Source organism: Haemaphysalis longicornis, unplaced genomic scaffold (assembly GCF_048455015.1).
Source record: "Haemaphysalis longicornis isolate Haplotype H1 unplaced genomic scaffold, Haemaphysalis longicornis Haplotype H1 scaffold_6, whole genome shotgun sequence".
Classification (NCBI taxonomy): domain Eukaryota; kingdom Metazoa; phylum Arthropoda; class Arachnida; order Ixodida; family Ixodidae; genus Haemaphysalis; species Haemaphysalis longicornis.
In genome coordinates, this window is record NW_027526407.1 from 50,120,330 (window position 1) to 50,146,823 (window position 26,494).

A 26,494-nucleotide genomic window follows, 5' to 3' on the forward strand; every position below is an offset into this window, starting at 1 on the left:
TTCGAAATGTTTGTTAATAACTTGAAAGACCTGCAAAACTGAGCAGTTTGCACTCCAACCTTTGTTTCATCTTGAGTCAAAATATAATTGCCCTGTATTTACCTTTTGTCTTAAAGCTATGGCTGGTTATAATCTAGACCTCTCCGAATAAATTCATGCCCCTTTAACTTTTAAGTTAAACTGAACAGCAGAAAAACGACAAGCCCTTCTCTTCAGGCACAATAGTTGCCTTAGAATATGTAATTTTCCATTTTCTAAAGAAACACAACTGCCAACTGAAATCCAATTACTGGTAATAAAGTTTTACAGCCTTTCTCAGCTCAGTTGGGTTTACTACCTGGAAGCCAAACCATCTGTCTGCATCCCGCTTTTACATCTCGGCTTTCATTCTCTTGCATACAGATATTCCTTTCCTCGCGAACCCGAGAGAAAAACCACTGCGGCTAACCTCCCTACATTTCTCCGCAGCAACTGCAATAATTAGACACAAACGGCACAAAGAAACATTGGTGCAATTTCTTCCAAACACAATTAACTCGCATGTAATGGTTGCATGCATCTACACATACAGATTATTAATGGAGTCCCTATACAGCACATTTAATGATTTAATGATAAAAATATATAGCTGGAAAGTGTAAGCACGGAAGCTGACCAACTTCATTCCGAAATTCAGCTTTACAAGATATTTTGGAAAACAACCTTGTGCTCTGGCGATAAAGGACATTTTTGTAACGTGCGTTAACACTAACACTTTTTTTCTTTTGCTAGTCCGCAGCTGCACTTGATAATCATAAAGCAAAGCGATTTCCCCTTATCTAGATATAGCGCCTGGGCTGCCTCGTTTCACAGTCCAAAATTCACCATGGACTGTGCTCGACGTAATCGAGCATTTGTTTCTTTATTTTATTTTTTTCCCACGCCATATACAGCTTGCTGACAATCCAGGACTAGTAAAAACGCTGGCTTAAACTAGCCTTTACTCTAACCGGCTTTTTCCCACTTTACGGGTAAGCTGTATTTTGCCCTTTAGATAACTATTACAACTCGTGCAGTTACTCAGCTGCCTGTTCTGTATGCAAAAATAAAAACTGAGACGAAAAGAAACAAAAGGAAAGGGTTCACATGCCTGGCAACTACAAAGATAAAAAAATAATGTCGGCAGTCCCGAAAGTGCGACATCACACACCTGCGAGAAGAGAAGGACTGTTGAGGTGGTTCATCGTGGCGAAAGGTCTACATTGGAAATGGTCATCACTGAGAACTACAAAGGCGGAGGAGGACCACCGAATGTTAATGAAGGATATCTATCTAGACTTGTTCAGCAGTTGCTTTTATGAGCTGTTCATTCATTATCCAGCTACCACGACTACTAGCTCAGCGACCCACAAATAACGCATGATCGACCTAGACGCCATAAATTAGATTGCGGCATCAATCGCTCACAGGGTAAGTAAGGAGAGGTTTGTACGTAGATTAAGACCCCAGCAAAATGCAGGCACCAGATTTTGAAGCGTGGAATTTCTGCAAATAATCGAACATAGGGGTCCGATTCCGTTTCGCCGTTTTGGTATACAGTGGTTGACGGAAGGTAGTGAGGCGAGAGCAAAAGTAATCAGAAACATGTCGCCAAACTGCAGCAAGAAACAAAGAATCCCAGGCCATCTCCCCTAACGTGAAACCAGGGGAGGGGCAAAGCATGCAGTGTATAAGTGTAGTCTTGGCGCCTTGGCCTTCTTGCCAACGGAGATGAAACCGTTTGGAGGTATAGGTATGCAGCTTTGCTGTAAAAGTCTCTTGTCTTTTGAAGTACGAAGCTCTCTAGCATGAGGCATACACTTGTGTCCCAGTGTTTTTTCAAGCACGTGTTACATTCTAGCGCGAGGCGTAAATGAGTTTCCCGGTGTTTTAGTACGGTGACTACATGAGACGATGATTATGACGACGACAACGACAGAAGACGCCAACAGCTTTAGCCCCTAAGGGGCTTCGCCCCTTACAAGAAGGACCTTGTCGCTCTCACCGTGCCAGGTGACTTCAGCGGTCTCCTCGCTGTCGTCTCCGTACGTCACCCAGGCATGGTCTTCTGACAGGGCAAGGTGTATGTCTGGGAACCCCAACGTTTGGCAGGCGGCGACCACGGCAAATGCAACGCCGAAGCAGTCCAACTTGTTCCCTGCACGAGAGGAGGCGGAGTATGACACGTATCCCTGACACCTTCTTTACCTATGTGGATCAAGTTTGTGAAGTGTGTGAGTACAGCTACTAGCAATATTATTGTTGTGCCTTGGGTGGCATGGCTATTGAATCAGCTCCAATGAAAAACACCGCCAGTGAATTTGTTCAGTATTTGTTGCAATAGAACTAGTTTTATAAGGGGTACTTTCTTAATATTTAAAGGAGTACTGACATGAAATTTTTGTGTTACGTTTTTTTTGCGGCTACAGGTGCCTACAAGTCCATTAATTATAGAATGGCACATTAGATTATCGAACGGAGCATAAATAATTACCTACAGCTCCGTTTCTTCGTGTCAGTTTCAGTTTCGGTGAAGCGAACACCAAGGCAGCCGCCATGACAGGAAGGCGCATTCGACGTCACTGTTCTCGTCGCACTTCAGCCAATGCCGGTCTGGGCGCGCGTGCGCACCAGACCAGCCCGATCAGCTGTAGTCGCATGTGATGTCAGTCCCAAATACTGTAACGTGTGCACAAGGCGGAATGGCGTGCGCCTACAGCACCGCGGCTGCCTCGACACGTCACGGAAGCCTTGACATCGGCCATTTGGGTCAAAGCACAGATGACGTCATGAGCCCGCTCGATGGCGCGGATGAGCTTTCTCTTGTGTGCAAGGATTAAAATAGATTTAAATTATGTTTTACTGAACGGTTGTGGTTTAAACTTCCAAGGGGGTATCTTTAAATACAAAGGAAGCTTTTTACATATGATAGCTTTAAAATTTCGTGTCACTACTCCTTCAAAGACGAAATCCAGCACCACTCATTCCATCAACGTCAATTATTGCTTAATGCAGCTGCATTGCGATATCTCACCATCTCAGATGCCCACTTGTGAGTATCCATTTGTAAATGTTGCTTTTTTTTCTTAATTCGCCAAAACATTCATGAAGTATTCGCTTTATTTTATGTATGTGCAGTAGTCATTTACAACAATACAGTATTGTAGCTGCTTTTTGCTGAGCTGCCTCTTCTGCATTTAACGCTTTACACACTTCATGGGTACAGTCAAACCTCATTATAGCGAACACTGATATAGTAAATTATTGGATATAGTAAACTAAATACAAAGTTTATTTGGTCACGCTTCCTTTCAATGACACCTGCTCTTTTTATAATGAAACCAAAACCTCAAGAGTCGCGCGTTACCGGCTATAACAAAGAAATATTTGGTTTTTGTGAGGCTCAAAAATCAACAGCTTGCATATTAACAGCAATATTTCAAAAATAGTGGGACGAAACAACCATTTTTTAGTAGCTTTAAAAACTGCACACGTAGAAAAGTCCCTTTATTGCATTAGACATGGTGAAAAACTTCATTACGCTCAGACTGTCAAGGCTAAGGACACATCCTCCTTCAAGTAAATAAGAACGCAGGCCTGTTTTGCCGAACAAACTTTGTTCGGTTGTAATTTCTTGATCTCACATTCCAGTCTGCTTAGTTTGAAATGCAACAAGGAGACAGACAAGGATTCCCACCTTTATAGTGGGTTCGAAGCCTAGAACAATGCGTTTTTTATCTAGGATTGTTGCGCGAGCCAGATTGCCGATTTATTAGAACCGATTTTTACCTCTACGGTTAAAGCGAGTATCGGATATAACGAGCTAATTTACTGCCCCGGTACTACTTCATTATAATGAGGCTCAACTGTATTTGATAAACAAACTAGTAGCACTTTTCTTTAAACAAAGCAATCGTGCCGCAGTGGAGGACATCATTTGCAAGCCTAGCCGATGGGCTCGACTGCACGGAGTCCTTGGGACGGTCCAAAAGTGCAAGCTGGGTTTTTTTAATACAATACGTCTAAACAACAAGCCTTCCAGATGAGTTTTGACACATAAAAACACAGCGCAAGGTGCTGTGCTAACTTCATGCAATAAATACAGACACCATGTAGATACTGATAAATGTAAATAAATACGCAACACAAACACTGAGCAAGTGCCAGCACAAGCAAACACGCAGGAGAGTATAAATAAATAAGCAGTGGCCAAGCAATAGAAATAAAATAAAACAATTGTTCGAATCCTCAAAAAGGCATCGACACCATCGCTTGTTAAAATGCCATTGCACCTGCCTGAGCATGTGCTTCCAGTAAACGCTCAGGCAAGGAAAAAAAAGCAAACAGTGGTAAATAAACAGATAAACTGATGTTCAAGTGTTCGAAGAGACGTCGACACCCTGGCCTCTTTCTTGTTAAATGCTGCTGCTTTCGCCCGGGCTTCGCTTTGTTCCATTCTGCCCTGCGAGTACAATGCCCCCCAGCCATATTCCTTTTTGTAAGCCTTCTTTGTTATTTACGTTTCATTATTATTTCGCGTCCGAAGCTCGCAAGACGCATCTCGCATTCTGTCGTACGCGACGACAACAAAAATAGAAACAGTAACCAAATATTTGAAAATACAAAATGCAGCAGCTCTGTTGACTTGTTGCTGGATTGTGTGTGTTGGAAAATGTTTGGCCAAACAAGTTTATACGACTCGAGATTGCCAAATTGCTAACAATGCTAGACGTAACACACGCCACTGCCCAAAGGGCATAGTGGCATGGATCACTTTTCCGAACACTTCTGAAGTTTGCAACAGCTGTGCAAAGTCTCAACAGCTGCGGTGGATATGGGGTAGCTCGTAAACTGTTCCGTCCATTTAGATTGTGTAAAGCTTGCTCTCTCTCCAATTCCATATGCTTGCCCTAACACATTTTTGAGTGGCCTTATTTTTGCGGAGATATTTTCAACAGCGAAGCTGTTGTTGCTGGCCGTAATGTGTCCGTCATCAAAAAACTGGGTCATAGTTACTCCAGCCGTTTACCGCATACGTGAGCACGCGCTTTACGAGGAGCGCCCGGCGTCGTACAGCTTTGCGCGTGGCGCTCGCAAAAAAAGAATACCAAGAAAACAGTTCACGCGCATCCGTGACTCAAGGGGGGAGCACAAGACAGCATGCGCTACAGACGCCCAGTTCGCGAAGCCAGTTGCCGCCAGTTTTGAGGCGTTTTGACGCGTTCCACTTAGGGAGAAATGTCAAAGCCTGCGGGTGAAAAGATCCGGTCCCCCCAGTCATGCATGAAGAAAACGATATAGATGGCTACGATGATGACTACTAGTGCCACAGTGAAAAACGAAGACGGTACATGTAAATAAACTATTTCAACTATTTCAGACCTAATCCAATGCACGGTGGTGTGCCCCTCAGTGCTTTCATAGAAAGGACTCCTCCATCTTCGCTATAGTTCAAGTCTTGCACGACTTAGTGCAAGCTTCGCCATTTTTTTTCACTCTGATTAATTAGGCAAATACTAGGAATGAAATACTAAACATCTTTTTGTTCAGACTGCCTACTTACTAACTTTTCAAATCATTCAAAAAATCAAAACATTAAAACCTTTGTAACGGTCTCCGAAACGGGGAAAGTTTCGCGACGCTGGAAAAAGATGCGTGCTAAGACAAAACAAATTTGCAAAAGGGTGGTGCGGATTTTGGCTCCAGACAAGTTTTCGCTGCTTGAAATTCTTGATTGATTAAAACTGGTCAACCGATTGAGTATTTGATTGCTTGAAAGTGTTGATCGGCGGCAATTATCTGCTCAGACTAAACCTGGCACCGATTTAGCTTTCGGCCAATCCCCCACAAGCAGAGACGAGATCTGCCAAAACAATGAGGTTGCAATGACGGCTGAATCACATGACATGTCACAGCTGCAGCCAGTGCAAGAAAGCACTCCTGCATGCAATCGACGCACTCAGCCGGCCAGTCATCCGAATTGGGCAGATGTTATTTGAAGCGGTAAGGCATATTTTCATGAAGCGACACCAAGAAAGCATTTAAACAAACCTCAAAAAGTACCTAATTACCAGTTTAATTTATTCTATTTCAAGCCCAGAGTGTGTCTTCAAAAACAAGGCTCTAATCTGAAGCTAGAAACAAAGCCGTAAGCCTAGCTGCTTTACGAAACGAAAAGAAAAAAAAATCTGATTAGAGTCGTGTGTTTGATATTAAAGTTTTCTTCTTCTGGATGTCTGATATTACAGTCAAGCACCTGCAATCTTTCTCTCGTTCTAAAAATCCACCAACAGTGCTCCTCCGGAGATTTTTTTGCTCTCTGCTCAGGAAATTAATTCCCTGTCCTCTTATAACCGAATTTACAGCTACAGTTTCAATGCTGGACTAAAAGTGCTTCCTATAACCTGCTAACAAGTTCTGACAAGCTTGACTCATCCCAAGGTCCGTTCACCATAAAGCTTTTGCAGTCATCCGAATAGTTTGTAGTGGAGCAGTTGGTAGTGCAGTTAGTCAACTGCCTATGCAAGCTAAACTAGCAGTTTTTGCTTCCACTCTTAGACAGTATGAGACTTGTGCGAGCACCACGCAAAAAAGAAAACTCTTTTTTTCCTTCTTTCTTTCCTTCTGGGCAGGCAATGATTTTGAGCAATACAGCTGCGGACTTCCTCTGTGGAGTCTTCCTCTTCAAGCAAGCAAGACGGCAGCAATACCATATCGCACACGTGGAAGCACACACAGTGCTTTCTTCCTTTTTTTAGACAGCCAGTTTAGTTCCTGGAATATGTCAGCATCTAATGAGATATTGATAGCTGTGTCAAATAATACCTGCAGCATGAGCGAAGGCCATTCCAATCATGTGTAACTTGTCCTTATGTGATATTTGGGCATTTTAGGCAATAACAGCAAGAAACAAACAAACAAAAAAACATGACTGTTTTACCTTTCTTTTGAAATAACCTTCAAGCCACCACTAGCATGACGAGTGCTTGCTGAAAAAGTTCCAAATGCACAAACAGTCATGTCGACCAGCAAAAAGAAAAAAAAAACCATTAAAATTCGTGTTTCTTAATTTTATCTCGCTTCTCGAAACTTTCTTTGGTCCTTACAAACGTCATACTGCAACTGTGGCAGTTGTCGCAAACAAAACTATTTAAAAACATAATTTTTACAACAAAAAAAAAGAAGTCCATCTTCCCAGATCTCCATAAAATTGGTAACAATTTTTTTTTAGACACGGAAGAAATGTATATTTCCTAAAATTGAAGTTTCCTTTCGCGACACAGAGATCACGCCTGTTCTACCATTCCCAAAGTGGAAGCGAAAAATAAACTTCAATTTTTCTCCGTCATTGTCTCCCATCAGTTTTGTTCTCTAAGTGACGTAAATGCAACGTAAAAGCTCACAAACTTCGCAGAAAAACGCGGCGCGCCCTACAAACAACACCAAAACACACAAAACAAATGCCGCCAGTCGCATTGTTCGCCCACTTGCTAGCACGTGTGTTAATGCTGTTTTTTTTTTATATATAAAAGTTTTAAGAAACCCCACAACAACCCCTTAGCGATTCGTGTCATCTCAAAGTATAGAACTGCCAATGACCTAGTGCGCTCTACGTTTGCCATAGCTAATGTGCTTTTTATTTGCACATGCAGCATCTGCTATGCCTACCATCACCACCAATCCAGCCACTCCTAATTCCGAAATCGTGCCAATGAAGCTATGTAGCAGATGACATTTTTAACTCATTTGTCGCCTAAAGTGCTCCAAATGTGACGAGCGTTTGTTTTCCACGCAAATTTGACATATTTCTGTCGTCTGTAGTTTTTAAAGCCTGCCCTTCTCGAACGGTTGGAGCTTTATTGAATTAAAGGCAACGTTATTCCCCTTTTTGCAGCTGTGCTGCTCGACTACTAACGTTAAGCTGGCAAACATTTCAAAAGTTCTTCTCTAAAATAACCATTAAAAGCTGAAGATGGAGAAAAAAAAAATTTTCTGCTTCCGTAATACTCACGCTTCTGTAATAGTCACTCCATAGTTATCACGCTTCTGTAATACTGCACAATGCTATTGGTCAGGAACGAAGTACTCGAGTACGATATAACTGTTGCAAAGAACAGCTCACTAAATGCTTCGCAGCTCAGACAAAAGAAATGGCTCCACCCAATGGCTCCAGCACCATTGGATACATCGCTAAGAAAGATTTGACTGGGTTTCAACCATTCTTTTTTAAACTAGAAATACAACAATCGTGTAACGCCCCTCACATTTCCAAATTGTTTGCAATGAACGAGTACCTTTCCACCAGCTCACAATAGGAGCGAGTAAAAAAGGCAACACATGTGGTGGAACCCTGGTAAACTGCCTCCTTTTAACTATCGGTACGTCACTGAAGTAACCATTTTAAATTCCTTGCACACTACTCCAACCGCGTTTTTTGCAGCCTTCCTATATACTACCACTTTCAACTCTCCCTCGCCACTTCTATTATCTATTACAATACTCTATCTACAATACATTATAATCAATCATCTACTATTACTCAAATGTATAGCTATTCTTACTGGCACTGCCTGGTCTGATGCATGCTAGAGCAAGGTTCGAAGGCACCACCATTAATAAACTTCCTTCGAGTAACAATACAGCCATTGTTAGCTGCCTACCACCACACAATCACTGCAACTTTGAAGCAACACTTTTAGTGTCCTGGCCGTCGATTACTGTCAACAATTTTGAAGCATAGTGAAAGTGGGAATGAGGGTGGTGCGGCGAGGCGTGGAGGGCGAGGGTGAAAGAAGCGAATTTAATTCGTCTTGGGAATTGCCCTGCTAGCACAGACCCCACTGCATTACTAATCAGAACAATCACCCGCAATTTTACTTCATTTTTGCACAAAGTCATTACTCACAAGTCTTTTAAAAATCTAGGAACAACCCGAGAATAGCTGCTTGCCCCACTGCATTACTAATCAGAACAATCACCCGCAATTTTACTTCATTTTTGCACAAAGTCATTACTCACAAGTCTTTTAAAAATCTAGGAACAACCCGAGAATAGCTGCTTGCTTCAGCCGATCAACAAAAATCACAAGAACAGTAAAAGACCGCAATCTTTCCACAGAGAAGAAAACAAAAAACAAAAAAAAGTAGATAAGAATTCCTACACGGTGCAAGCTTGTCCACCTGTTTCGATGTTATGTATTCTATGGGCAAAGAGTTGAATTTTTTATTTACTCAAAGATGGCAGCACGACCTTTTTTAATCCTGACAGCCTACAACTTTGCTTTCTTTACACGACTCTTATGTTGGAGTAACAAGCCTGCCAAAGCAAACGTAAAACACACTCCAGACGTATCCCTATCCCTGGCAGCAATGCATGGTAGAAACCGCATTGTAGCCAGAACTAGCACCATACCACACAGCAGCTGCAAGAATGTTATGATTAAAGAGGCACTAAAACAAAAACAAAAAATATGTAAAAAATGTTGCTCATTTTGCATTGTATTTCCATAGCAATTCACTCACTGGCATTTTGTTTCTAATGCGAAATATTTATTTTTCCTTGTTAGGCTGCCTGGTGTGAGGGAATCGTTAGCTGTGGCCAAAAAAGCCAGTAGCGATAAGAGTAAAAATTGCGGTTGATTACCCAAAGGCGTTTTTTCAGATAAGAAAACAACAATCGAGCCTTTCAATTTTTCACCAATTTCTCGCAAAGCCACAGTCTCCCTTGAACTTCCAGACGACGTGCTTCACAAACTGACCCAAATTAACTTTCAGACGTAGTTTTGTTAAGATTTATGCATGTTGAGCTTTTCAACATTAGCTGTTTCATTTCTATTTTGCATCGTCAGATTACAATACAATATTATGATGCAATTACGATACAGATTACGATACAATACGTTACAATTTGGGATCTCCGTGTACTTGGCCGTGGCAACCCACAAAAAAATTGGCCTGGTCCTAGTTATTTTACTCATTTAAACCGATTCATAGCACCTGCTTACAATCCGGTCTTGGAGCAATTTATTAATTGCCTGTCTAACCTCTTTTTTTTTTTTTTTCATTTACAGTTGTTTTATCCCCACCAGTTCTTGCTGTTATGTATGTGGTCACCCTGCAAGATGATAGTCTGTTTATAACACACAGATTCCCTGCCCAATCATCACAGCAACGATGAAAGAACCATTTCTATGAAATCGATTCTTCGAGGAAAACTTGTCCAGCGAGGTGAATTCGCAGAAAGACAAACAAGGCTGTTGGCTTTTCAAAAGGACAGTTAGAAACCGACATTGTGTTTTTCATACGGAAACCTTTTCTGATTGTATTTTGTTGCTGCTGTTTGTAAATGTGCTCGCTGTTGTGAGGGTAATAAATTCATTTGTTTAATCCTTACTTGTATTGTCTATCCTTCGGCCTTACCCCTTTTCGGTACTGGAATTACAGAACTTTAAACTCGAAAGCTTTTCTTTAATTGCTTTATCAAAAGATTTCGAGTCGATAGTAAAATTTCGATATCAGCACTAAAAACGAAAGTTGACAAGTTAGCCCCAGACGTGGCCTTTTGACCGCTTATTATTGAGCCCAACAAGTCATTGCCGAATAGTAAAAAAAGAACAAAAACGGTGAAGAAATTTACACGTGTATCTTTTTCCGTACTCCACTGCTGACAGCGTACGTTAGTTGGGCGACTACAATTGCTTTTGTCGACTGCCGTCCAAGCCACAGCTTGCAACGCGCGCGTTGTCGGTAACTCCCTCAATCAACTCGCGCAACAATAAAACGACTCCACAGACGCAACTTTTGCAAGCGCGGAAGCTTTCTGACTCGCGAAAGGTGGCGTCAATGAGGAGAAAAAATTACGATAATTTTACACCCAGCGGGCCCGAAAAAACAGCAACAGCGCGCTTATTTGTTTTTTAATCAATTTCACGCAGACACGCGCGCGTTAACTCTGCCTGCCGACGCGTAACCGCGAAAGAAATCAACGGATAATCCGCTTACGCGGTAACGCAAACACGGGAACACGAATCGCATTTATCCCGCGTATCTCTCCGCAACTCGGGAATCGGTCCGCGCTCGCTCGAAGGAGCGCGCACGAATCGCGCTGTCAGATTTGGTCCACTCTAGTTCGCTCAATTGACAACTACGCAATAAGCCACCGGCCGCACGCGGCGACATCTTTACACGGGCAGGCGCTAACAGTTTTTTTTTTCTTTTTTTTTTTCGTTCCCCTTTAGCGCTCTCCCTCGCCATCCGCCCGTGAAACGAAAGCGAAAACCGCCCACTACCCACACACACCAGCAATCGATCACCCATGCTTGCCGGCAGTCTTGGGTTCCGTTCCCGAGCGGTCACCCGAGTTACGTAACACTCCGGGGTTTTTCCCGGAACATCGGCCCGCGGTTCTCCCACTTACGTCAGCGGCGAGCTGCGTAAATAAACAACCAAATCTCCATCGATTGCGCGTACACTCACCGGTGAGATAACTGTAGAGAGACTGGAGGTGAGGCCGATCCTTATAGTAGCTCCGCGTCAACGATGACCAGATCACGTCCGATACGCGCTTGATGAGATCGCGCGTGCCGGCTACCGTGTCCGTATCGAGCGCGCTCAGATCGAGCGATCCTTTGATCTGACAGGCGAACTTGGCGTGCAGCGCTTCGATGGGACCGCACTCGACGACGGGAAAACACTGCTGCTGCTTGGCGGCTTCGGACGCCGGCGGCTCCACGCCGACGTTGCGGTGGAATGTCAGCAGGTTTTCGATGTACCCGGTCACGATGGAGAGCAGCGCCAGGTCCGGTTCGTTGTCGCTTTCCAGCTGGGCTCGAAAGAACTCGACAACGTCGTCCACTTTGCGCATCGGGAAATGACGCTTCACGCTAGCGCCGAGCGCCATGTTTGTTTTGAGGCGCTGCGCAACGCGCATGGAGCGTCGTTTTCAAAAGTTGCCGCTAGGGCCGCGTGAGGCGCGCGTCGCGGCTTACCACACCTTTCATGACGCGCGGCTTCGATGAGGGAAATAGCGGTCGGCTTCAAAGGCGAGTGTGGTGTTTGGCGTCTAGTGTTTAGCCAACAAGTGGTTTGGCGGTAAATTCAAAATCTGTATTAGGGCGTGTAAAAACGGCGATAAGTGTTGTTTAATAAAAGCAGCAGCACCAGCGTGGTTCACTATCGATATACAGCCGGTTCGCCTTAACGATCTCTAATAGCTTCAATCTGTTTTCTACTCGTTTCACTGCCTCTTCTTCCTGTCGCAGTTTAATGCAAGAGTTAACGACGCTTGCCAGTTTGCTGAAAAGCGGGCCCTCATTGCTTTCGCATTAAAGTTTGGTGCTCACTACATAACACTAGGCCCCAGACTGGACAGACCCCTTGCATCGGCATATATGTTTGAACACAGCTCAGTGTTAACCTCTGCAGCATGCAGCAAAGTTGACCCAGGATCAACTCCTTGTGGGCCTACGTGACCCCAGTGTGTACAAAAATGCATCGCACTATACTGCCAAGCTTAAATTATGTTTTGCAGTAAAGCAGTTAGGCTTCGTGGTGAGAGCGAACATTAAAGCATTGGGACCATTCTTATGAGAATGACGGAGTAAACAACATGTGCCTCGTGGACACCATAGAGTTGTGCACATGAAAAACTACCTCAACAATGCTGCTAATGTCACTCACTCAAAACGTGCTGCTGACAGAGAAAAATGGGCCGCCCCCCAAAAGTGGCTCGAGCCCATAAAAAAAAATCGTTGAAGAGAGCTCTTCACGTAACGGATAAGACAAGCAAACTCCTCTACGAGAGGCAGTTACAGGCGGGGGTTTTGACCTAACAGACGCAGTCTTTCTACAGTTACAGCTCCCCAGCCTGGCACCCTCTACCATATAGTATGGGAGTGCCAATGCACTCCACACTTGCCCTCACTTCCCAACCCCACTTTTGAGCAGGGCCGGATATTACATGCATGCTGAGGGCTAGGTTTAAAAAATGCAAGGGAAGGGGGCCTCTCTCTTCCCTCCCGCCTTACCCTCTCGTCATTCTTCAGACTTGACGCTTTTTAGAATTTGCTACAAAGAGCAGATGCCGTAATCTTTCTCAATTGGACCAATTGTGGCCTGTCAAAAAACTAATGCATTTCCCCTAAACCGGTCGGTCGACCAAAAAATTCTGATATGATGTGTGGACACATGGCGTGTATGTGAAACCGGGATTCCATTGGGTAAAACGGTTACTTGAAAATCGAACATGAAGAAGAAGCACAATAGTGTATTTTTATTTCATAAACCCCGTATAGGTTGCATTTAGATCGCTCGTAGATGTGTTGACTTAGTGCGCAAAAAATCGTTGCATGGGTTCATTCTTCAACTGCGATGTGGGTCTTTGAACATTTGACGACCGATCGGACGCACTTATAGCTTTCGCGCTTCTCTCAACTACCTTTAGGATGGGATGGTAAATTTTTTTACTCGAAGAATCTCCGATGTTTATGAACATCGCCTGGGCGTCTACTTTCTCACAGGGCACAGGGAGAGGCTGTCATTGGAATTGAACTATACCACGAGGCGAAGAGATATAGACAGCATTAAGATTTGTCGGGCTAGTTGGTTCATACTGAAAGGAATGCAAACTGTCCTAGAAGTTTTGGCAAAAGGAAGAAACACGTACGAAAGTTACAAGTGCAGTATAGGGGTTGTATGTGTTTGTTCTATTCATCTTAACCTTTAGTGCAGTCTATTCTTGGGTCAATTGACAACATCTTTCCTCAAAAACCAGGAAACAAATTCGTGATAAATGGCTTCCCCTATCTGCTTCACTAATTTGGTTTTTAGCTTCACGTTTTGGTTGTCTTCATGTCAGCACTTTCGAAGTAGACAAGTGGGCCTTTTTCAGAAACTGTTCGCATATCCTTACAGTAAAAACGCTACCAATTGTTTGGCTATTTTGTGATTTCATCCAGCAACACAAATTTAAGCTCTCCTTAGGCAGCATTTCCATACAAACAGGGATATTATGTACATTACATATGCCGACTGAGTTCAACAAATAATTTAAATGGTATTTTTATTCAAATGTCTTCATCAGGCAGGGAGCTAAATCTTTAAGAAAAGAGGATGCCTATAAAGTTAGGTATAAACATTCGAATAAATAATCATAAGAAAAGAGGATGCCTACAAAGTTAGGTATAAACATTTGAATAAATAATCATACACATTTTCATTTATGCACAGATCGTTCGCTTTTATTGAACAGGTAATACATTTACATTTTTGCAGGCACTATCCACTTTTATAAAAGCAGAAAACGCATTCATATTTCACACGCCTTTTCTGCCTTTAAATTGTGGAATAAATTTACATTTTCACAAAAGCTTTCTACATCAACACAATGTAGAAAGTTCGTTATGCGTTTCTCAGAAATTCAACCTCGAAATTGGGTGTGTGTATACATATTACCATGCTTTCTCTCTTTATTCATATTTTAAGAAAAGAAAATAGGGAAGCACATTTCTACAAAAGTTTTGCTGACTTCTGCTGGAACATTTTGTTGAGATCTAAATACTGACCCTTCAACAAATCCCAGTCTGGCTGCTCTCTGGGTCCATCAGCTGGATCAGCACCGTCGCTCTACACGACGCGTGGTTTTGAATGATTGCAAAATAGTTTTCAGCTCGGACTGAAGAACTATAAGCTGACTTCAGGATTACATGCATTACGCAACGAACAGCCTTTTCGAAGCATCCATTACTGAAATAGGTTATCTCTGTTTCAAACAGGGTGAATCGGCAGGAGGATAAACTTTTTCGAACCAAACCACGAAGTCTGCCATTTTTTTCCAGCCTTTTTGAGCGCTTTGAACCATGGATAATCCGCTCCTGCCTTCGAGCAGTGAAGGGCTTCCCTGGCCAGCCCAGACCCAGATATCCAGCTCAAACTGGTGACCCGAGCACGGGCGGCCAGACGAAGTCAAGTCATCTTGGACTAGGGATGCCTTCCACGGGGTGAGGCCCACACACCAGCCTCTGCTCGACAAATAAAAATATTCATTCTCTCTCTTTCTCTTTTTTCTCCAGTGGGGTTATCCTGTACAAGTTTCTACATCATGGTCAAGACAGGACCCACTGAAACTTGAGTAGCGCCTTGCACTCCCTTTTCCACCAAGCTCTCGAGCTAGGGAACTCTTTGCCAATTCATGCTAGGATGGCCCGAAGTCTCGACAAGCTCAAAGACTTGGTGCGGTACAGATGTGCAAATCCAGTGACCAACTGCATTGCACGTAGTAGATAATCCACCTCCCCTGTATTTACATACAGTATCATTCTCACATGTTCTATACGTGGAGGCAGCCAGCACTTGTATGTGCAGGCTTCTGCCATTTGGCTGCATCAGGCTCTTGCGCATATGGAAGTTAACTTCGGTGTTTGAAACGGGCACTCAAAATGGTTCCTTGCCACGGGTGCCACCAAAGTTTAATGAGCTGTAAAATTAGTTTCAAGCGATGCATAAAAAAAAACTGCTTCGGTTATTGCATTCACCAGGGTTTGGAATATATAAGGATTACAGTTTTATGACCAACACTGTTTTGTCTGTTGTTGTTTGACCAAAAATGGGTAATTATCTCTAATCATCTAGGGAAACTAACTGACCAGCTGAAAAAATAATGGCATATGTGAAATCAGTGGGAGAAACGCAGCAAGACTGACAAGTTTCACAACGTTTACTTGAAAATTAAAACAAGTTGTTTCAAGACCAGTGTCCCCCCTTAAGCCAACAAACTCCTTCGAACCTTTGGATGAGATGACTGCATAAGCCCTCAGCAATACTGTTTATCCCCTCATTTTATCAAGCACGCCACATGAACAAACAATGTCCTGGGTATAAAGGCCTGCCATCTTTTCTTTCGAAAATTGAGCTGGATTTTATGGCAGTGCTTGCAAAGTGCAATCAGTGAGCTGTATACCACACGCATCATCCACTTCTTTCTTGCACAGGTGTAAGTTCGAATCACCCTCGGCAATGTCTTCATTTCCTTCGGGGCACAGATGGCAGACGTGCAACTTCCAAGATGAAAACCCGATAATAAACTGAAGGAGCCAAGCCGAAATCACAGAGTCCTCCAGTGGCTGAAGCATTTTCACTTAGAACCTTATGCCCATCTCTTAGCACCTGGTGATGCGACATAACTGTGAAGACTCAAATGTTGCAGCAAATGCGCGATACGTGTTTCTTGCTAAACCACGGGTGACAAACAACCCAGTCAGTCGAAGCCAGTACTAGAGTTACACATTCTTACGATCCCACCACAGGCATTGTCAGATCTTTACTTCCTTCCACAAATGACAGAACATCATAAACGCACCATAACAAAAAAAATACTATCCAAGCCTGTATAGAGGACAAATTTGCTGCTATGTCCAACCTAAACTGCTTACGGACAACGGCAACCCAAGTTGTTCAGCGAAATAAAATGCTTTTCAAGTTACCCAAACTTTTTCGGCTCGGTAGCTCGCAATATAAAAAATGGAAATCACACAAATTAAACTTCTGCTTTACCGTAAAAACCATATTATAGTTTGGTTTTGTATACACAAGATGTAAAAATCCTCCAGGTAAATTTTTGCATTCTATAGTATACGTGGAACAGCAAAGCCAGCACTAAACAGTCAGGCTTACAAATATTTGAAACCTTTTTTGAATGAAAGGATCATTAAAACATTTCTCTACAACACCCAGCCGCAATTGATAAAATTATCTGAAAAAAACGAACTGCAAGGGCTTGAACAGTCAAACATAGAGCCTTTTTTATTTTCCACTCAGTAATTTGCATTGACACAAGTTCAATTGTCTTCAAATGCTTAGTACTAAAGGCAGCTATTCTGTGCCATTTGTCATTGGCCATAATTGCTGGTGACCTCTATAGGCTGAAATGACACTGATTCACTGAAACAGCACCTAGAGAAGTGTTTAACTTGTCCAAGTGGATTTATTTTGCAAGGCAGAACTCCTAAAAACGAAATTTTTTTAAGATTTAGCTGCAACCGTAATTTAACGTAAACTTGCATAATTTAATACTAAAAAAACGTTAATTTGGACAAGAAAAATACTCCAATCAAAACTCTTAGTATCGATTAACATGAAAAACAGGGCAAGTTGGTGCAAGGTCAAGAAAGCAGCGCAATAATCACAAGGACGGAGACAAGGGTCTGCACAGTCCCCGTCGTCTTGTCTTTTACGAGCTGGGATTTTTTTTATCTTACTTAGAGTCGACACAACTTTTAAAAGTTCACCCCTACCAACACAAGTGCTCCGTTGCTTTAGTCTTGTGGAACCTGTGCAATGAAAACATTTTTGTGCTTTCAATTCACTCCAATTTCTACTTAAGAACAAGCTTCATTAAAACTCTAGAACTGTAGCTACGTTTAAAAAAAAAAGTGCACCCGCCCTTTCTATTCAAATACGCAATAATCTCCAGGAAAAGCAGTTGCAAGACTCGCTTGCAACTAAATATTGAAAACGTGCATAACCCTAGCTACAAGAGAACGTTTTTAGTTACTCTCAAAGGAACATGTTACAGAAAGAGAATGGTAAAATTTTTTTTAACGCAATGTACCAAAAAACGGCCCAATGTTAAAAAGGGCATGTGTCCATGGTCATCTTGAAGTTACTACCAGGGTCAGCAGTTGATGCAAAGAAAGCAGAATGTGGTACCAAACCGAGATTGTTGTGAGCATAAGCATTTCTCCAGCTGCTGGGAATTCCATATTACGACTGATACAGGGTGGAAGTCCAATGGTCACAGAAAAGAACAGACACTCAACGAGGGCATGGTATGGTACATAAATAAAGCCAATTGCTGCTGCTGCTTCGCTTAGCTTTAAGTAGAGGCTCCACGTTTTATTTTCCCTAGCTTACCCATCTCTTTCATCACCCCTTTTCTCCTCTAATCTGTCATCCCCCTCCTCCCCCTTCCCACCGCACTGGGTTGAATGCAGGTGAGCCCCCAGCTGGGCTCAATAATATCCCCAGTGCATTTCCTTTCCTTTTCACCTGACCACTTAGTAGTAGTAGATAAAGCCAATATTCAAACCCCGTATGGTTTCAACAGGCAATTTTTCATCGCTTTTGCAGCGTTACGAAGTTCGTACAACTGGAAGTCGAATGGTGGCAAAAAAGGTGAGACATTCTATGATTGCATGGTATGGTACATAGATAAAGCCAATATTCAAACCCCGTATGGTTTCAACAGGCAATTTTTCATCAATTTTGCAATGTTACGAAGTTCGTACAACTGGAAGTCCAATGGTGGCAAAAAAGAAGGTGAGACGCTCGATGAAAGCATGGTATGGTGCATAGGTAAAGCCAATATTCAAACCCCGTATGGTTTCAACAGGCAATTTTTCGTTGCTTTTGCAAAGTTGCGAAGTCTGTACAACTGGTCCTACCCCCGCACACCCACAAATACACGTGAAAGAAGGAACTCACGCGAGACAATGCTTCGAGGGGACAGGTTCAATTTATTTGCCTAGCTTCTTGGTAAAGTACGACGCCTGCAGCGCCCATGGCCTCACTTCTTCTTGTAGATCAAGCAAAGGGTCGTGTAGAACGCATAGCAGACGCCCACGGCCGACAGGCCCAGGGTTGTGTGGTACAGGAAGGAGTCCATGGCACCCCCCTTCAGGTAGACCGGCACGCCATCCTCGGCCTGAGAAAGAATAACAATAAAATACGCGGGACAAATTGATGCGACCATTCTTCCCGATTCTAGGACAGCCAACAGGAGCGGAATTCTCAGTTTCGCCCATTCTGAGAGAGAGAGAGAGAGAGAGAGAAACTTTATTTGAGCCCCATGGGGCTAGTCTGGGTGGCGGGTGACCGGCGGTGGTAACCGGCCGGTGACCATTGCAGCTCGCTGAATGACCTTAGCCTGGACCTCACGGTCCGAGCTGCACAACGCCTTCGCCCAGTGCTCTCCGTCTGTGAAAGGGGGGAATGGGTTTTGGGGGCACTGCCACATGCAGTGGTCTTGGGTGTCGAGGGACCCGCAGTCGGGGCACAAAGGGGTGGGGTACAAAGAAGGGTAGATTAGGTGAAGTCGATATCGGCAGGGGAGCACGTGTGTCTGGGTGAGTCACCATAGGCGTTCCTCTTCGTTGGAGAAGGTCGGAGCGGCTGGGGGTAGTTGGCGGCGGGAGAGGCGGTAGTGCGAGGTTATGTCATTGAAGGTAACAAGTCTGTCGCGGGCTGATAGGGCTCCGTGGAAGGGCTCAAGGCCAGGACCAGCTCGGACGGTGAGCTCTCGAGCGGCCCTGTGTGCTGCCTCGTTCCCTCCCACACCCGTATGGGCCGGAGTCCATACCAGCTCGACTGGGGTGGTGGGAGAATTTTGAAGAAGGATTTTGAGGGCCAAAGGCGAGATCATTCCTTTGGCGAAATTTTGAGAAGAAAGCCCCGATTGGCTTAAAGCAGAAAACGCAGATATGATGCAGCACAGGAGAGATTAGGCGTCCGTTTCTGTGCGTGTCATTGGTCAGACACTTTGCAAGTGCAACTACAGTAAAACCTCATTACAAGAGACACTTGGTTATAAGAGATATTTGAATGAAAATGGTTTGGTATGTTCACCACGTTAACAACTTCGCATGCAAGAGACCTTGGTTACAAGAGACATGCCTCCCGGGTCTCTCGACTGTTTCTTGTAATGAGGTTTTGCTGTATGTCAAGACCTAAGTGGACACGAAATGGACAAAACAGATTTCTTTCTCAAATGCCTACTTCATGCATTAACTTAAATACAATAATGCTTAAATAGACAGAGCGCACAACCCATACACCAATGTTCTCTACCATGCGTAAATCAACAAAAAGTTTACACGAAAGACATGCTAAGGGGGGGGGAGGGAGTGTTTTGCTCAAAACTTTCCGTGCACGTTAGCTTTAATGAAACTGAATTGCAATTGTGTCTGGCTTCCTCTGTGATGACAAGCCAGAAGCCTTGGTCCTGCAAATCCTGCTAGTATTATACTGTTTCAATCAGCAAAATCAGTGCAGTCATGGGAACCGGTTCTACTGAAAAATTTGGAATGACACCTGGCACCTCGCAATGGCCACCAGAGGTCGTGTGCGGGTGGACGGAGAGGTGATGGCAAGTGGCAAAGGGGTACAATGCTGGGTTGGGAGAAAGTAAAGGCAAGTAAAAGCCCTCCTTCGCTCCCCCCCCCCCTTTTCTTTGTCGATACACAGCTTTCTTTTCTTCTACCAGTGTTTGCTTGCTTGTGTAGAGACTTTTAGAGAGTTTCGGAGGAATTCAAGCTACAAAGAATAAACGCATATCAGGTTAATTCAAGATGCTCGGTGAAAACGCATAGAGTTGCACCAAATAGACAAGAAAAATCACCAGTGTTATTCACCCCGACCGTTAGAGTACTAATGCCTGTGGTAGATAGAGAATTTCGCAGAACGAGCCAATACTGGTAAGCTGTATCTAGTAAACGACATTTGAGACTGCTCACAAAGCCTCAATTTGAGATCCATAATAAGGAGGACTGGCACCACATCGTTTTTTGCCGACTAAACTGAATGCATCCGTGCCTACAATTGCTAGCATTAGTACTGCATTACTACTTCTATTAGCATTATTTTTTCTACACAGACATGCACGCACAATCTTAAGTGTACGGGCATTACGGTTACTAACAAAGTTTAAAAAACCACTAAGTTACCAATTTCGCAGCTCACGCACGTTGAATACTTTTGCTTGCTAGCCCCACGCTGGATCAGCCCAGCCCAACTAAATATGCCTGTTCCTTTTCTAATTTACAAAGAACTGCGATTATCTTTCCTATTCTTGGTTAAAGGGCCGTTAGAGGTTCAGATCTCGTAATAAACACCACACGCCGTGCGTCTACTATGCTACTTTTTCTCCTCTGTCCGCCAGAACAGGATCGATCCAAAGCCAACACAGCCCAAAGACTGGTAGACTGTAACCACTAAGATTAGAGAGCGCTAATGCAAGAAAGCTACTAACGGTGAACTGTTTCTGCAGCTCCTTGATCTGAGCGAGGGTCCTGAATTTCCTCGCGGGGGTTGCGCCGGCGTTCAGCTGGGGAGCCCGGCGGGCAACCGTCGTCACAGCCTGGAAATAAAACGAGAACAGTAAGAAATTCAACGCTAGACACAGAATGAAACGCTAAAGCGGGATCGGTGTTCTGAAAGGCCAACGATATGTGCCGGCAGAGTAGTATGTCGACGCCAGCCAGGAAAAAAACAATCATAACCACTGGAACTGTTAATACTACGCCTTTGGGGTTTTACAGACGGTAAAAGGCACGCATTCCCACCAAGAGAACGATTTCTGGGCTAAACTGCGCAAAAAAACGAGACTACGAGTGCGGCAACATGGCTGCTCGCACGCCGGACTATCAGAAACCTGGCACTGAAACGAAGCATTAGGCGCGCCAATTACGTTTAAATTTCAGCAAAGGCGGTACCACAAGCTGTTCCTGGGCTTAAAGACTCACCCGAGCGACGTTCATGGCAATAGCTTAAACCTAGACCGCGACGGACAACGAATAACTTTCACGTTCGACCTTCGCAGACCTCGCACGCCACCCCTGTCCTTTGCGATGCAAGTACATCTAGCCACCTAGCGGCGATTTGTGACACACTGTAGACGAAGTTTTTTGCCTTGTTTCATATGAAATTTTGAAAAATGAAAGTAAACGAGTCTCGTAACTGTTGGGACGGATTTATTGGGTGTCCGAGTAGCTACGTTAGTTGCGTGAACGAAAGGCCACTGCAAGATACAAAAATTGGGCCTAGGCTGCTGGAGAAGTCGTTAAATATTCTTCGTTCACCAATAAGTTGTGCTGCGACATGGAGTCGCAGCACAAGGCGGAACGGCCTTCACTGTGGAACTAATGCAAGGAGTCTCGTCTTGCGCTACAGCAACGCGGAACACCGGGAGGCCACGGCGTACCACCCCCAGACGAAAGGACAAACCGAACGGCTGAACAAGACGATCGCCGCAGTATGCTTTCCGTGTACGCGTCGACGTTGAACATGAGACATGGTTCGAAATTCTCCCTTATGTCACCATCGCGTGCAATAGCTATCCAGGAAACAGATGATTCGATTCGAGCATGTCTGTATACGGCCGACAGCGCGACTACGATGTTAACAATAACAACAATAACAATACTTTATTTCAACCCAGGAGGGCTGGGGTGTGCTGGAAAGGCCAAAGGCCCATACCGAAAGGCCCAGCACACCGACTTTTACAGCGCAAGAAAAGGAGGGAGGGGGAGGGGAGGTGGAAAGGATGAAAGGAGAGAGGCGGGTTGAATCAGACGATCAGTGGACCGTTCTCAGGTGGCGCACTGCTTGGCGGCAAAGGCTTTTCACTGCATCAGCGTCAGTGGCAGGTTGGCTCCTGAGCGCACTGGGGAGGGAGCGCCACAAGCTCACCACGCGCGGAACAAAGGAGTTCTGGTGGCGCACTGTCCGGCCAAGGATGGGGGCCAAGTCGTTGGCCCTGGTGCGACGAATATACCCTGCCAGTGGGTGGGGGGCACCGAGAGGGCTGACGACTGCCAGAAGCAGCCGGAGTGATGCAGCGTCGTACCTCTGCGCAAGGGGCTGCCAACCGACGGCGCGAAGCAGCTCCGGTGTTCGGTAGTCTCGGTAAGGACGGTCGGGTGGGGAGGACCTCTTGAGGATGGCAAATGCTGCCCGCCTCTGTACACTCGCGAGACGTGCAACACGGGAGGCCTGATGCGGCAACCACACAGGGGCACAGTACTCCAACTGGGGAAGCACAAGCGCTGTGAATAGTGTTCGCAGGGCAACCGGTCCAGCGCCGGATGTAGCGCGCTGGGCGAATGCGAAGAGACGACGCGCACGGGCAATGGTGGCGTCCATGTGTACGCTGAAGGAGAGTCTGTTGTCGATGGTGACACCTAGAAGCTTTATCTTTGTAGTCTGCGTGAGTGGAGTGTCAAGTATCTTCAGGACAGGGAGGTCTAAGTTGGCTGGGCGGCGTGCTGTGCAGATCATAGAGGTGCATTTTGAGAGATTTAACGGGAGCCGATTACGATTGGACCAGGAAACAATTTTGTTCAAGTCATTCTGCAAGGAAAGAAGAGATTGGGATGTTCGGATCGGTTGGATGAGGGTGACATCGTCAGCGTACAGTAGGGGCGTGGACTCAAGGTTGTTCGTTATGTCGTTGATGAAGATGTTGAAAAATACTGGCCCAAGGACGGAGCCCTGCGGGACACCCGAGTGAACTGGTGTGCGCTCGGAGCGGCAGCCATGAAAGAGAACCTGAAACTGTCGGTGGGCAATGAAGTCCGTGAGCCAACGAAGAAGGTTGCCGTGTATGCCAAAGAGACCAAGTTTTTCAACAAGAAGGGCATGGTTTACCATGTCGAAGGCTTGACGAAAGTCGATCTGCAGTACGTGACAGGGTACCTTGCTATCCATGTGGTCGCTCAGGATATGGACTGCAAGAGCAAGCGCTGAGGCACAAGAGCGGCCAGGTCGGAAGCCAAATTGGTATTGGGACAGGAGGGAATTTTGCTCCAGGTATTCAGTGAGCTCTTTCGAGACGACACGTTCCATGGTGCGGCAAACAATTGAGGTAACGGAGATTGGTCGGTAGGACGAGGTTTGGTCGGTTGGTAAACTGACACCTTTCAGAAGAGGTGTGACAAACGATAGCTTCCAGTGTTCGGGGGAACATCCCATGATGAGGAAACGGGAAAACATTGATGAGAGGACGGGGGCAATTTGAGGGGCTGAAGCTTTCAGTACTGCAGGTGTGATGCCGTCGGGTCCGGCTGCTTGGTAGGGGTTAAGACAGTTAAGAGCGCGCAGAGTTGCAGCAGGGGTAATGGCTGTCAGGTCGAATTGGGTATTAGGGGGGCTAGCTTGCAAACCAGGTGGTGCAGTTGGTGGGGTAGGATCGGCAGTTTGAGTTTGAGAGAAGTGGCAGCTGAAGAGGTTGGCGATGGATTGGGGATCGGTGAGAACGGTGTCTTGGGTGGAGAACTGCGGAGCTGGTTGGGACTTCCGTTGTGAGTTAACATAGGCCCAGAAAAGCTTGGGGCACTGCGAGGCTTTGGCAGCGATTGACTGCACGTAACGGGCATGCGACACATAGATGAGCCGTTTCAATTCACGCTGAAGTTCTTTTGCTCTGCTCAAGTGGCTTGCATTGCCGGTACGCTTGGCCTTGTGAAAGAGTTTCTTTTTGCGGCGACAAAGGTTTACAATGTCACGGGTTATCCAGGGGTGACGTGAGGAAGAGGGACGTGTGGGTAGGCACTCTTTTTGGATGGCCTTCATGAAGTCAAGCCAGACGTCATATATATCATTGGGAGACTCCTCAGAGAGAGCCATGGACCATGGGGCCAGGTGCACGAGCTGCTGCAGATGTGGAACGTCCATTTTGTGGAACAGCTGTACCGTCTTAGCAAAACGGCCGTATTTAGGCAGGTGCTGAAAGATGTCAACCGCAAGTGCGGAGTGGTCTGATCCAGGAAGACTCGGAGAAAGCTTGCAACTGTGCACTAGGGTGGCATTTGTGGCAAACGCCAGATCCAGAAATGCTGTCCGGCCAGATTGGGCAGTGTAAGATGCCTCTTGAGCAAGCTGAGTTAGACCAGCACCATGGACAACTTCCAGGAGGTAGTCGTCGACGGCATCGGATGGGGAGGGTGCTTCAACGTTGGACCAGTCGACATGAGCATTGAAGTCACCGACAACATACACGTTGACGTAACGCTTTGAGGTGGCATTCGACAGGGCCACACTGAGCATGTCGTACGACTCCCTTCGTAGTGGCGGGGGGCAGTACACGCAGCATATGAGGGACGTTCCCTTGGCAAACGTCACCTCTACGAACACTGCCTCAAAGTCCGGAGACTCAAGGTCAGCCCGTCGACGGGATGGCAGCTGCGCTGGCGTTGCTATCAAAACTCCGCCACCAAGGGAGCCGCGGTCGCGGCGATGAAGCGTATACGGTGCCCCTCCAGTTACTTGGCTGTCGTACACTGACGAGTCAAGCCAAGTTTCACACAATGCAAAAATGTGAGACGGGTGGGCCTGGAGACTGGCGTGGAAGTCCAGTAGTTTGTTCTTGAGTGATCGTACGTTGGAGAACCAAATTGTGACAGTTTGCGAGGGTGGGTAGCGCTTACTGGGGGTTGAGCCTTGATCGGGCAGCAGGGAACTTCGACAGAGAGCTGCTGGGGCTGCGTCGTCGAAAAGGTCGTCGGAAAAAGGTGGGAGGGAGCACCCGAAACAGTGCCACGAACAGTCGGACCGGCCGAGCCGGCGGTACTCGGCGAGCGGCATGTGAACACACGCACGATGAGACCACCGATTGCACGTATCACAGCACAGCGCTGCTTGATCGTCACGGACACGTTTGTCGCATCGTTGACACAGCGGGGCGGTGGGGCCGGGATTCGGGCAGACATCGCCGCTTAGTAGCAGCGAGGGGGTTGCACCGATGGAGGAGGTTAGGAGCAGGAGCAAGGAGAAGGAGGTGCTTGAAGGCGTTTTGCCGGGTGAGTGGGGACGCCGGAGTAGGCCTAGTAGCGTTGCAGGCAGGGAAGCTGGCTGGGCAAGCGTAGAGCGGGGCTTCTGGTCATTCGTAGAGCGCGCATTGACGGCGAGCACTAGCGAGCATAACACGATGAACGCAAAAAAGGTTCGGGGAGGACGGCGGCGGAACTTCGGAGCACGTTTGTGGAGTGTACACACACCACCCGCCATCTTGGGAAAAAAAAAAAAAAATGTTCGACACCATATGCTGCCACAGTAGAAGACGACCTCCACGCCGACTTCCAGGGATACCTACAGCATGCAGAAACGGCCCGTTAGCTTGCTCGTACAATCCCAGCAGCTATTAGATTCCGGATGCTACAACTTCCGACGCTGAGTCTCACCCAAATGATCTTGTGTGTGTTTGAACCCCGATTCGACGATGCCGACCCAGTGACAAGCTGCTGCGATGGTATTTCGGACCGTACAGAATTCAGCGACGTGTTGGCCAACTTATCTACGAGGTTGTCCCCGACGGAGCGACGGTGACTCCGGCTCATCACGACGATGCACGTGGCCTGAAGTCGTCCACGTGGTTCGCCTCAGTTAAGCCTTACTACGCCAGATGACTGCCTTTTTGTTGTTTGGACTACCGCTTTACGTTAGCATCGGGTGGATGCACTCTTACAGGGGCGGGAACCATAGGCTTGTGTTTTGTTGACGTATACGTGTTTTGTTTCCAGCGTCCGGCAGCGCCCGATTGTCTGTTCGAAGCGAATCACGTGTTTCCCTCTCTTTCTTTTTTTTTTTTTTTTTTTTGCATACCGCGCAAGCTATCTTCTTCCATAGGGAAAATGTTGTGCCCTGTCGTAACTTGACTAGAATGCTCTTCTTTGCTCTCGTTCCAGAGAGTAAAGCCGGGAAAGATACATGCT

At 45.7% G+C, this 26,494-nt stretch overlaps 2 protein-coding genes across 3 annotated transcripts in view; both read right to left on the reverse strand.

Annotated features, from left to right (window-relative positions):
* Mnn1 (menin 1) overlaps nt 1–12,017 on the reverse strand; it is a 42,236-nt gene extending 30,219 nt beyond the window's left edge. The window contains exons 1-2 of one of the 2 annotated variants that reach the window (XM_077674261.1): nt 11,493–12,017; nt 2,024–2,176 (exon numbers count right to left, since the gene is read on the reverse strand). In XM_077674261.1, the coding sequence (XP_077530387.1) occupies nt 2,024–2,176; nt 11,493–11,946 (607 nt within the window). In that variant the 5' untranslated portion in view covers nt 11,947–12,017. The remainder of the gene's footprint in view (nt 1–2,023; nt 2,177–11,492) is intronic. The other variant, XM_077674262.1, reaches the window with a different exon arrangement.
* Nucleotides 12,018–18,506: 6,489 nt separating this feature from the next.
* Nucleotides 18,507–21,651, reverse strand: LOC144142622 (cytochrome c oxidase subunit 7A2, mitochondrial-like). The gene is made up of 3 exons (XM_077674264.1): nt 21,530–21,651; nt 21,037–21,144; nt 18,507–18,714 (listed from the first exon to the last, which is right to left on the reverse strand). Exons 1-3 carry the CDS (start codon nt 21,542–21,544, stop codon nt 18,577–18,579), a joined length of 261 nt encoding a protein of 86 aa, XP_077530390.1. The 5' UTR covers nt 21,545–21,651; the 3' UTR covers nt 18,507–18,576.
* Nucleotides 21,652–26,494: the final 4,843 nt, after the last annotated feature.